Consider the following 12,882-nt stretch of genomic DNA (forward strand, 5'->3'; position numbering starts at 1 on the left):
CAGCATATACTAATACTGCTATAATCTGTAATAATATCCATGATTCAATGTGTATCACTGTGTCTGGGGCATAGTAGGAATTCAATGAATATTTATTGATTCAACGAGTTAAGGACTGCTTTAGTTCTGTGACATTTTACCTATTATTAGCAATCATGCAAACAAATTACAACTACACAATCTCACTCTAATCTTCCAGGTGCAGAAACTGAGGTAGAAAAAGTCAAAACGCTTGCTGGAGATACTTTGGCTGGCGGTGGGGCAGATCTTCTGATCTCAGTGCTATTTCTAGAAACCCCATCACCACCCGCATCTCACATCATCTGCGTGCATGGTAATCACACCTATCACATTATGTCTGCCTGAGCAGTCCACTCCCTAAAGCGTTTTCCCTGTTTAAAAATAACATTAAAGCAAAGAAACTCTCTCTATTCTAGGCTTGTGTCCATGGAATTGCCAGTTTTCATCTTTAAGTGACAAAAAGCACCGATACTTCACTGAAAAACAAAATAATCAGCTTTTTAAGTTTTTCTCCAAGAGCTAAAATAAGTCCAGGTCCAACTGTGGGTTTCTGATAGCTCTTAGGAACTCTTCACTAATTGTACATTGACTTTGCGACACTAATTGAACGTCTGACTACAAGAAAGCTTGTGGGGATTGGTAAAGCGGCAACACTTTGTTATTCCCCAACAGTTCTGCTACTTTTCTTCACTCAAGTGTTCCCAGTGCAAACAACAAATCGACCTTTCCTTAGTAACAACTTAAGTCCCAATTCTAGGGCTACCACCCTTTCCCTCATATATGTTTCACATAATGGCTAACTGTACAAGACTAAGAACAGAACCATCTACTTTTTCAATTACGGTAAGAAAACATCTTCACTTTATTCTATTTTCTTGCCCGTCTAAAAGATGACTAGTCCTGGGCGCCTGGGTGGCTCAGTTGGTTAAGCGACTGCCTTCAGCTCAGGTCATGATCCTGGAGTCCCGGGATCGAGTCCCACATCGGGCTCCCTGCTCAGCAGGGAGTCTGCTTCTCCCTCTGACCCTCCCCCCTCTCATGTGCTCTCTCTCTCTCTCATTCTCGCTCTCTCAAATAAATAAATAAATAAAATCTTTAAAAAAAATAAAATAAAAGATGACTAGTTCTTTCTTTTGGCCTTTAAGCAATCTGAGACAGATTGAGACCCAGATAAAATACAAAAAGGTAAGCAGGACATGTTTATTTTTATACGCCCAATATAGTTAAACAGTACTATTATTCAGAATTATTAATTCAAAATTCTGTTCTAAACTGCACACATTAAAATCAGAATGAATGTCTGAGCTGGATACTATCAAGTATCCAATTAAAGCAACAAATGTATACTGTTTATAATAAGGACAATAATAGGCTAGGCTCTGTAAAGAGTTATAGGAAAGCTGGTAACCTAGTAATAGCAGCCACTAGATAAAAGGCAATACTCCCAGGTACTGAGAATAATTCAGATGACTTGGCTTTCAAAGTTTAGACAGTCACACAATCAGGAAATCCTATTTTTCTAAGCCGGCAACCAGTGAAAAATAAAGACATTTACTAACAGCCTCCTATATGCCAGGTACTTTTCATGTTTTGTTTCATTTGAAGTGGAAACAGTATTAAAAACAGTATTTAAAAACACATTTTTAAAGAGTAGATATAACATAAAAAAAACATTCCCAGTGCAGAACTTTTTCTTAGCTATGGTTAAGCACAGGCAACAAAGTACATGGCTTTTATCTTTTCACAAATGTAAGAACACAAATGCTGCCTGTATGTTTTCAGGATGCATGAAGGCATCATTGTATAATATAAAATTTAAGTTAAAAAAGTTTTAATCAAGCAACAAAAGAAAAATGGAGGTAAAGAGTAACTGCTGTTCCACAAATCCAAGGGATCAAGTTCATTAAGTTCACCTGCTTATCAAAATGAATAAATAAATTATGGTCTGTCTTACCTTGGAGGTGACATCAATTCCAGTGATGAAGCTGCCAGCCTTGTTTTCATATCTTCTGCTTGTGTCCTAACACGAGGGCGAAGAGTGAGAAATGCTAACAGCAACTGAAGAAAAACTCATGATGAAAGACAGCCCCGCAACAGATTCCTTTTGGGTAGTCATTCCTTTCAGCAATCCTTCCTCACCCTGACAACCCTTTACTATGAGGAAGCCTGTCTCAGTAACTCCAGGTAGTACGCAATCAACCACTCTAACAAGAAGTCTTTTCTAGGTCAGACCCTGTCCCAAACCTTAACTAAGTCCATCTGCTGAAGGTATTTATGTAAATGAAAATCTACAGGCTTTCATGAAAAATGTCCAAGTTAAGTAAGGCACACTCACTCATCTCCCCAGCCCACATAGGACAAATTCATCATGCCAGGCCACCAGGTGGAGCACAAGTCTTCACCAAAATGCAGAAAAGTCCAGACTCACCTAGACCTCCTAGGAAAACACAGCACAGTGCAATGAAAAGAGAATGGGACTTGGAAGTCACAGCTCTGAGATTCACTAAGTACTTGACACTGTACAACTTCTTTGGCCTCTTTGGGCCTGGGTTTCCTCCATGGTATCTGCCTACCCTCCTAACCTCCTTAACTGCTCTCCCATTTGCTCTCCCGAACTTTCCATTTCTCCAACAAAACAACTGTGTTCCCATTTCATAGCCTTTGCACCTACTGTGGCCCCTGCTGGGAATACTTTCTTCCAAATCTGCACTTGGTTGGCTCCTTTTTGTCACTCAGGCTTCAGCTTAACTGTCACCAGTCACTATCGGAGGATTTCCCTGACCATCCTAGCCCATTTGGTTTCCCGCTCTGCACACCTTCCCTGTTTTCTGCACTCTCTGTCCCATTGACACGTTTTACTTTCTTCATAGCATTTACTACTATTGAAATTCTTAATTTGTGTCCTCCAACTAAAACATAAACTCCAGGAGAGAGTTTGATCTTGATCTTGATCAAGGGCCTAGGATTGTGCCTGGCTGCATGCTGCACTGGACGAATAAAGGGATAATATCTACTTCACAACTGCACTAATATTTAAACAACATAATGTAGTAAATGGTAAAATGCCACTATGTTAATGGTTACCAGAGTCTTTATCATTTGCTATCTTTAGTGATCCTATCTTTTTTGCTTTTTCCCACTATTTCAGTTTAAAAGCCAGACTTGCTGACATGTGGTAAAAAGTAGTTCATGTTAGATGAGAAATTAAGTACATAAGAGCCATGCAGGCCTAAGACCAGCCCTAAGAACGGGACATAGGACCACCAGACCAAAAGCAAAACACCTCTCCCCACCCCCCATGTGATAAAAGACGGACCAAGGACCACTGCAGGTTCGCTTATGTTTTGGTCTCACTAAGGGTCACATGCCGGGGCCACGGTGTAGGTGCTACAGAGCAAGTGGAATGGGGACAAGATGACTCTCAAGTCACAAAAGAAACGCTAAGTTTCTGCTGCTGACAAGTCCAACCCTCTAAGAGAAACCGCGAGTGCTGTATTTTAACAAACATCAGCTCCAACGGAGACCCTGATGCAGGCGTCACCCGGCAGTTCCTCCGGTTCCCGCCCGGGGCCCCGCCTTTATCTCAAGCGCCCAGACAACTCCAGGCCCTCCTCGCTCACCCCCCTGCACAGCCTGGCTCAGAGAGGCAGCAAAAGGGGTGTCCTCAACTACCCCTTAGTCTCCCGCATTTTCTCCAGGCCCCTCAACACCCATTTCCGGGCGCCCTGGCGTCCCTTCTCCCGCTCCCCGTCTCTCCTCAAGCCTGGCGCCTCCTCCCCCCACCCCCCGCCCGAGCGCTCACTCCCCTCTTTCCCCTTCCCCTGACTTCCCCCGGCCCAGGCGCCGGCCACCTCCCCTTCCGGCCGGCTCGGCCGCGGGGCACTAGCTCAGCGACCTCCTCCTCGCCCCCGCCCCCCGCCCGTACCGGGATCAGTTCTTTCAGCGAGCGCCGCACCGGCACAATCTCCAGCTCGCCCTCCTCCACCTCCATGGGCTCCGGCTCGCCACGCTCCAAACCGGAGTCTGCTTCAGGCGACGGGAGCCCTAGAGCCGGCCCCGCCGGGGCCTCTGCCTTCACCGACACTCGCAGGCCCCGTACGGCCGCCATAGCCGCCTGCCGGCCGCACCACTGAGAGCCCACCTCGCACACTCGCCGGCTAGAGCGCCCCCGCCACTGGCCACAGAGCAGCTGTCGCTGCTCCCTAGAGTGTCGCCTACTTCGGCTAGAAGCACCACACCCCTCCCCCTCAGCGCCGCCTCCCCCTGGTGGCGGGAAGAACCCAGGACAGCGGGAGCGGGACCTGGGGAGGAGAAGGCGGGTAGAGTTGGGGACGCGGGCGGGGCCTGCTGGAGGGGGCGGGGCCTGGAGGAGATCGGTGTAACCTGCACTTAGAGAATAGGTTCGCCTTGAGCAGTAAACCTGTTATAAGAAAAAAAAAGAAGAAGAAGATGGCAGGAGGGGAAGAATGAAGGGGGGGAAATCGGAGGGGGAGACGAACCATAAGAGACTATGGACTCTGAAAAACAAACAGGGTTCTAGAGGGGAGGGCGGTGGGAGGATGGGTTAGCCTGGTGATGGGTATTAAAGAGGGCACGTTCTGCGTGGAGCACTGGGTGTTATATGCAAACAATGAATCATGGAACATTACATCAAAAACTAATGATGTCATGTATGGTGATTAGCATAACATAATAAAAAATCAACTAAAAAAAGGCAGATTTACAATGATCATTACATGTCAGTGACTGTTCCGACTGCTTGATATCTTACAACTCTATTGATAAGGTGCTATTACTAGCATCATTTCACATATGAGGAAACTGAGGCATAGAAACTTACCCAAGGTGACAGGCTATTTATTTAAAGATTTTCTTTGTCAGAGAAAGAGAGTGCACACAAGTGGGGGAGCAGCAGTCAGGTAGAGGGAGAAGCAGGCTCCCCTTTGAGGAAGGAGCCCAACAGGACAGATCCCAGGACCCTGGGAATCATGACCCGAATGGAAGGCAGATGCTTAACCAAGTGAGCCACCCATGCGCCCCTATTTTTTATTTTTCTAAGTAGGCTCCATCATGGAGCCCAATGTAGGGCTTAACTCACAACCCTGAGATCAACACCTGAGCTGAAATCAAGATTGGGATGCTCAACTGAGTGAGTAAGCCACCTAGGCGCCTGGGCGACAGGCTATTTAAGGGATAAAACCTGAATCTGAGCTTAAGGTTCCAGAGCCTTGGTCTATCACTTCTAGGCAGTTGGTAGGTTTACAGCCTACTTCCTTGCCAACTGTGTCTCTTTAAAGTCTCCCAATAACTGGCCCATTTTACATACATAACTGTTGAGACTCCAGAAGAGTAGTGAGCTGCCCAAAGCCCAGAGCTTGAACCCCAATTTCCTGACTCCCCAAGGCTCAGTCCACTGTAAACTCCTGAGCATGGTTTCTTGCAACATTTCTGAGAGCCTGGTTGGAAGACAGGGAGAGTCCTCTAGGTTTCCAGAGGGCACCACTGGTCAGTTTTTGCTTTGAGTCCTGATTTTGCACCTTCCTTTCTATGTTACCCTGGGCTAGATCTGGCCCCTACCTGGGCCTGTCTTCCCATCTGAAGAGGGTATAAGTGGGACCCTAGGGTCTCTGAGGCCCTACTAGCTCTAACCATGGAGGAACAAATAATTATAAACCAAGGGAAGGCATAATCAGCATCAGACATATCTGGGTTTCAAACTGACAGGCTCTGTCCCTTACACCATGTGTGACCTTTGCAAGCCACTTAACCCTTCAAAATCTCAGTTTCTTCATCAGTAAAATGGGATAATATTACCCCCCTCCAAAGGAGAGTGTGAGGATTGAATGATATGTAGATGTAGGACCCAACAGCAGGAGTATAACACATCAAAGTTTTTCTTAAATGTGAGCTGAATCACAGAACAAACACAAGATGGGGCTCTTTAGAGGGCTAGTTTTATTTGGTGAAAGGGACACAGTAGTTAACAAAATTGGATTGAATGCATGGAATGCATGTGCATGAATTTTTAAGAACATTTCAAAGAAAGTTTGTGCTTGGGGTGGCCAGCTTTGGGTAACAGTGATAGACCCCAGAATTACACTTGTTTTCTAGGCCTGAAGGGGTGGGGGATGGGGAGAGGAGGAAGCAGTCCTTCCTCAGCTGTGGCCTCTGGAGGCCAGCAGAAAAAGCTGGGCAGACTCTCTCCTACAGTATAGGTACCTTGTTGCTTGAGGATTCAGGCATTGCAGTTCAGCACAGTTCAGAGGAAAACCAGTTCCCTGGGGGAGTTCTGGCTGGCAGGAGAATTAGGAATCCAGAGCAAGCCAGGGCAACAGGCAAACACGAGGGTTCCTAGACTCCTGCCAGGAATGCCCTCTGTGCCTTACTCCTTTTTGGTCACCTAACTTAACCCTACCTCACCCCCTTCACCTCTGTCCTCAGTGCACCCTGCTGAGGTGGAGCCACAGAATTAGGAGGGGTAAAGAATAATTTTCAAAAACTCAAAAAATGTTACTTAAATATAAAATGAACACATGTCAAAGCTTTTATTCACTGATTAATGAATGAGGACATCAGTAAGATATTAACACTAGTTCAAAAGAATTTGAGAATGAATACAGAGTTGGTCAAAGGAATGCTGAAATGAACTTAACAACAAAGGTTAATGCCCTACAATGCAAGAAAGTGCAACCTTTGGGTTTCCCCCTTATCAGACAGAAAATATTTGCATTGCTATTGGACAAGAATCATTTACTCATTATAAGTTTCCTATGAATTAGCCTCTACTCTTACAGAGTTATAAAATACTCAATAGTAAATCAGAAATCAAGCAAAGGTACATGTTCCTTAGAAAATCAGGTGATCCCCAGGTGGAACTGGCACGTTGAACAGCACCTGACCCTGAGAGGACATCATTGTAGTTCCTTTTCCTATTCATTTTCCTATTTCCAAAGTCTGGATGATTTCTTATTAACAGAAGAAACCAGGAGAGTGACACATTGGGGGAGAGAGGAGAGAGAGTTTCACGAAGGAAGTGATCGAGTGTCAAATGCAGTGGAACTTGGTTTGATGGCTGTTGGTGACCTTGAGGAGACCAATGCCCATGAAAGAGAAGGTAGATTAATGGTGGAATGTGAAAAAGTATGGACAAGTCTTTCAAAAAGTTTGTGAAGATGGAGGCTAGGGGCCAAGGGAGGCTATTAACAGTGTCCTCTACAGGATTCACTTTTTTTTTTCTTTGACTGAATCGGCCACACACTCTCCTTTCTCTCTCTCCCATTCATGGAGGAGGGGAATAAAAATAATAGAAGCCTATCTCTCCTAGGGCAAACAAAAGGAAAAGCAATTAAAAGGTAATATAAGCTTCTAAGGTGAAATCAAATGCTACCTGAGGACTGGTAATATGGTCCACTGACCTGAGGTGATGACTATTCAGAGATGTTCTTTAATGCAGTTTTTTTAAATATTTTAGTTATTTATTTGACAGAGAGAGACACAGCAAGAGAGGGAACACAAGCAGGGGGAGTGGGAGAGGGAGAGCAGAGCTCTCCGCAGAGCAGGGAGCCCGATGCGGGGCTCGATCCCAGGACCCTGGGATCATGACCTGAGCTGAAGGCAGACGCTTAACGACTGAGCCACCCAGGCGCCCCTCTTTAATGCAGTTTTAAATTGGGCACACACAACCCCATGCCTCACACACCCCAGTTTATGTCTATCCTTGGAACAGGGGCAGGTTGTTAGTTAAGGAAAAATGTCCACAGTTAAAGGAAAGCTCACGAGGCAGCTGAACCTGGTGAGGGAGTTGTATCCACGTCCCCCAAGACAGCTAAATTCTTGAAAGGGCTATCTTCCCTCATTTCTCCATCTGACTTGACTACTCTGTATCACGGACACTGATGGTCACTCCCTAGTTCTTGAAACCACGCACACACTCTTCTGTTATAAAGCCACACTCGGTTTTCCTTTTTCACCTTCCCTGCTGCTCCTGCTCCAGGGCCTTTTCAGGTTCTTCCTCTTCACCCAATATTAATAGTTGTCCAGGACTCAGTCCTAGACCCTCTTTCTTCTCACCCCATGCTCAATGTCTAGGCCGTCTTATCCCATCCATGGCTTCCAGTTCCCCCACTATATATACCCCTAGGTCCCCCACATCTCTATCTCCAGTTCTCCCCTCTCCTCTGAGCTCCAGACCCACACATCTAATCGCCTAGTGCACATCTTCCTCTGAATGTCTCAGGGCCCCTCCCCTCTCCTACATATCCCTCTCGTCCATCTGCTTCTCTCCATCCTCTTGGTTACCATTCCTCAGCTTCTCTCCATCCCGGCTGTCATCATATCCCATCTTGTCTGGACACTGCTGTGGCCTTCGCACTGATTTCTCCATTTTTCTGTTTCCTCCACCCTCATCCCTCCTCTACCCTGTGGCCAGACTGGTTTTTTCAGTACACATTATCCAGGCCTGCCTTCCTCTTCAACTTCATTTTGTACTGCGTTCCTCCTCACTCCCAACATCACCACCTGAGTTCTTGGTAAGCCCCAGCCTCCCTCCTACCACGGGGGTCTTGCATAGCTTGGTCTCTTGCCTGAGCTTTCTTTCCCCCTCCTTGGCCTAGATAGTTCTTCCTCGACTTCAGATCTCAGCTGGAGCCTCCTTTCCTCTGGGAACCTCCCAGCTACTCTTAGCCACCACCACAAACCTTTCCTATACAGCACTCATATCAGTTCAAAATCATCCACATACATGCATGGCAACCTGATTGATGTCTGTCTCCTGCAGTGGGCTATGACAGCCATGAGAGCAGGAACAGTATTGATTTAGCTGATTGTCTAACTCAGTGCCCAGGTGTAGAAGGCCCTGGACATATACTGAAACAGATGGATGGATGGATGGATGGATGGATGGATGGATGGATGGATGGATGGATGCATATCAAAAGAAAATGAGACTTTTGCCCACATTAGATTTAAAGACATGGAGCACCAGATCTACCCCCCACCTTTACCAAATTCTAGACCAGGGCTACTCAATGTCAACCATCACTGTTCATTAAAATCGCCTAGGTGAAGCTGCATACTTGTAACTAGTAGATAAATAAGTCCTGGAGATGTAATACACAGTACAGTGATTATAGACAACAAAATTATTATAAATATAAAACTTGCTAAGAGACTAGATCTTAATTGTCCCAACCACTACAAGAAATGATAATTATGTGAAGAGACAGGGGTGTTAGCTAATGCTATCATGGCAATCATATTGCAATACAAATATATCAAATCAATATGTTTGTACACCTTAAACTTATAGAATATTATATGTCAAATGCATCTCAATTAAAAATAATAAAAAAAACTTAAAAATCAACTAGGAAGCTGAAAAGATTACACATTGTATGATTCCAACTCTATGACATTCTGGAAAAAGCAAAAGTATGGAGTCAGTAAAAAGATCGGTGGTTGCCAGGGGTTGGGGGTAGGTGAAGGGTGGGGTTTGGGGGGAGGGAGGGATGGACAGGTGGGACATGGGGGATTCTTAGGGCGGTGAAACTACTCTGTGTGAAACTGGAAGGGTGATACACGGTATTATACATTTGTCAAAACTTATACAACATACAACACAAAGAGTGGACTCTGAAGTAAACTGTCTAGTTAATTATGATGTGTCAATACTATCTCATTGGTTGTAACAGACGGACCACCATCGTAAGGCAAGATGTTACTAACAGGAGAGCCTGGGGGGCAGGAGGGGAGCCTGAGAGGGTGTGCAGAAACTCTTTGTACTTTCCTCGCAACTTTTCTGTAAACCTAAAACTGTTCCAAAATATAGTCTATTCATTAAAAAAAAAAAAAAAATCCTGACATTCAGACTACATCCCAGACCAATTAAATCAGAATCTCTGATGGTGGAGCCCAGGCATCAGGGTTGTTTTTTTTTTTTTTTTTTCCAAAGCTCCCTGGGGGAATCCTAGCATGTAGGCTCGTGGATAACTACTGTTTGGACTGAACTGGGAGTGGGAGGGGCAGATCAGGGCTGGGAGCCTGCCCTCAGCTTTGGGGTGGGTTTCCCAGGAAGGTGGGTAGATATTGGCACAGCTTGCTTTCAAGAAGGAGATGGGAGCACCTGAGGGCAAGGGGATCCTCTTCTGTGAAAGTTCCAGTGCCTTAGGGATGGTCCCCTGGACTCTGGGGGAGACCAAGTATACAGACTTAACCAGCTCCTTCCTGTGTTGCAGTTCCCCATTATTCCAGTTCCATTCCTTTGGCATAGACACATCTGGGCCATGGGAGGTGGGCTCTTGAGGAGACCAAAGGTCTTTGGGGTGGGGGTGTCATAAGCTCTTAATGCAGACAGTATCAGCCAATTGCATGGACCATGGCTAGGAAAGTGACTGGTCTTGCGGGGAATGGGACAGAGTGAGCCAGGCAGGAACAGGAAAGAAGGAGCCAGGGCAGAGGGCATCTGAGAGAGAAGGCAGGAGGGGTTTCCTCCTACATGCCCAGGAGTGTAAGGCAGTAGCCTTCAGAAAGCCAAGGGTGTGGAAATCTGGGTTATAGCTATAGGGGAGGCCTGAGCTAGTAGTTTTCAGGCTGAGCAACAGGAACATGGGACCAGAAAAAGCCAGTGATATACAGGCCAGAGAAGGGCCTTACTGGGGATCAAAGTGGAAAGAATGGGGTCCCCAGAGGGAAGACCCCATCTTGTGATTCAGCTGAGAGATGCTCTTTGAATGGTCATCATGGTGGAACAGTCAGTGGGCAGATATAGTTTGAGAAAGTGACTCAGTCAGTGGGTGAGGTTGCAATTCTTAGGCCCTGATTCCAGTCTTGTAGGAAATGGACTAGACCCCAGACCACATGCCAAGGGTGTCTCTGGGGCTGTGACAAGGGAAGGCTTCCTGGAGGAGGTGACTTGGGGATGGTGGGGGCCTAGGCAGTGGGGAGGGCAGGGAGGCTGGCCACAAAGCTAGGAGGGGCTAATGACAAACTGGTCAGCTTGACGTGGGAGGGGACTGGCAGCTGCCGTGGAGAATGAAAGGATTGAGACTTTGTTCCCTGGGGCATCCTAGCTGGAGAAATAAATCTGAGATCCCAGAAGGAAAAGCCAGATCTGTGTGTGTATGACAGAGGGGACCTGGACAGGAGATGGTCATTTAAGCCATGGCCACGCAGTCTAGCAGGAGGCTGGAGTGGTGCAGGGAGTCCTTGCAGGCCAGGACTCTGTTCTGCAGGTGAGATGGAGGGCACACCCTTCCCCAGACCCTCCTGGTCTCCTCCTGAGCCTCAGTTGACCCTCAGGGTCGAGTACCACCCATTGCATGGCTTCCCTTGGCTTCCCTTGGCAGAGTCCCAATGGCCTAGGAGGCAGGCCTGCTTGTTTGCCCAAGGGGAGATTATGTAGGTGTGTACGCCTCGTGTGTGTGTGTGTGTGTGTGTGTGTGTGTGTGTGTGTGTGTGTGTGTGAGAGAGAGAGAGAGAGACTAAGTAATTTGTGGGGTGTTTATATGGGTCCCAGTATGTGGCTGGGTGTCCCCCTGGAAAACTGGAAACCTTAGTGGCCTTGAGGCCCCCCCTTCTACTTCAGGCTGAGACCACACAGGATGATAGGGATTGGGAGGAGCAGAGACCAGACAAAGTGCCTGTAGGTTCCAGAGCCCAAAGAGATTCTCTGCAAGTAATCAGGGCCTCCAAGGACAAACCCAACTGTCCCCTAGCCTCCAGCTGGACACCGCTGGCTTGGGCTCAGCTCTCTTGTGTGGTTAGGCTTGGAAATGCAGCCCCTGTCTCTGGTTTTCCCAGATGTCCTTTCCCTGAATAGGGTTCTCCATTTTCCTGGCAGCTGGTGTGGGAAGACCTGGGTGGGGTGGATAGACAAGGGATCTGGTCTCTAGTCTGGCTCTTCCCTGACTTGCTATGTAAGTGAGTGAGACTGTTTCCTGGGCCTCAGTTTCCCTACCACAGTGTGCCTCCTAGAGTGGTTGTCCTCGTGGGGAAATGACATCATGCACCTATGGTCCTATTCAAAGTTCTTATGCATGATGATCTGGCCTGTCAAACCCAGACCCAGGACTTGGTGACCCAACGCTTGGGATGAACCACCCCCTTGGAGGTGAGGCTGACTTTGACAAGCAGAGGCAGGGGTTGGGGGAAGGCAGTGTTCTAGAGGAGTGGGTGGGCCTGAAGAGCCGTGGGGAGTAAGGGGTGAATGGAGCGTGGGGCATGGTCAGGAGTGCATCCAGAGGGTAGCAGGGCTGATGGCAGGGGCCTCAAATGCCAGGCTGACCACTGGAGAAACCTGGAAGGGTTCTGAGAGGGATGGGCGGATGGGCATGGTCAGGGGGGTGCCTGGAGATTGCTCTGGTAGCAAGAGGACGGTTTAGAGTCCTAAGGACCAAGGTCAGGAGACCAGTGAGGAAGTGAGAGATGGTGGGGAGGAAGTGCGGATAGACCTACTTACTGGTCTTGGCATTTGGGAAACTTCTGCCTGGCCACCAGTGCCCCTCTTAGAGAGGGCTTGGTACAGTCCCTCATGGGACCTTCCCAGGATGACCAGGAAACATGCAATAACAGCTTTGGTATCCATTTCTCAGATGGAAAAACTGAGCAGTATGCTGGGTGGCCCTTGGCTTGGTCTCCTGGTTGGTCTCATTTCACCCAGCTGGGAACTCCACAGATAGGTAAATACCAATCATGCAAGATGTGCTGAGCCCATGGCCTCTAAGGCTGGTTCCAGAGAGCCCCAGAAACAGAAAGTTCTTTTTCTTTTAAGGGCCTCATTTGCTGAGTACTTACTATATACCGAGTACTGTATCAGATGCTTGGCCCAAGGACTTCATTTAACTTCACAAGAACCCCCCGAGGTGC

General features: G+C 47.2%; 1 protein-coding gene across 1 annotated transcript in view; it reads right to left on the reverse strand.

Annotated features, from left to right (window-relative positions):
- Window positions 1-4,181, reverse strand: part of NCBP3 (nuclear cap binding subunit 3) — a 46,781-nt gene extending 42,600 nt beyond the window's left edge. The window contains exons 1-2 of the mRNA XM_028095476.2: window positions 3,947-4,181; window positions 1,976-2,041 (exon numbers count right to left, since the gene is read on the reverse strand). Of these exons, the coding sequence (XP_027951277.1) occupies window positions 1,976-2,041; window positions 3,947-4,129 (249 nt within the window). The 5' untranslated portion in view covers window positions 4,130-4,181. The remainder of the gene's footprint in view (window positions 1-1,975; window positions 2,042-3,946) is intronic.
- Window positions 4,182-12,882: the final 8,701 nt, after the last annotated feature.

The sequence above is a fragment of the Eumetopias jubatus genome, unplaced genomic scaffold (assembly GCF_037043125.1).
Source record: "Eumetopias jubatus isolate StellerSeaLion01/CBP00866 unplaced genomic scaffold, mEumJub1_p1.0 scaffold_10, whole genome shotgun sequence".
Taxonomy (NCBI): Eukaryota; Metazoa; Chordata; class Mammalia; order Carnivora; family Otariidae; genus Eumetopias; species Eumetopias jubatus.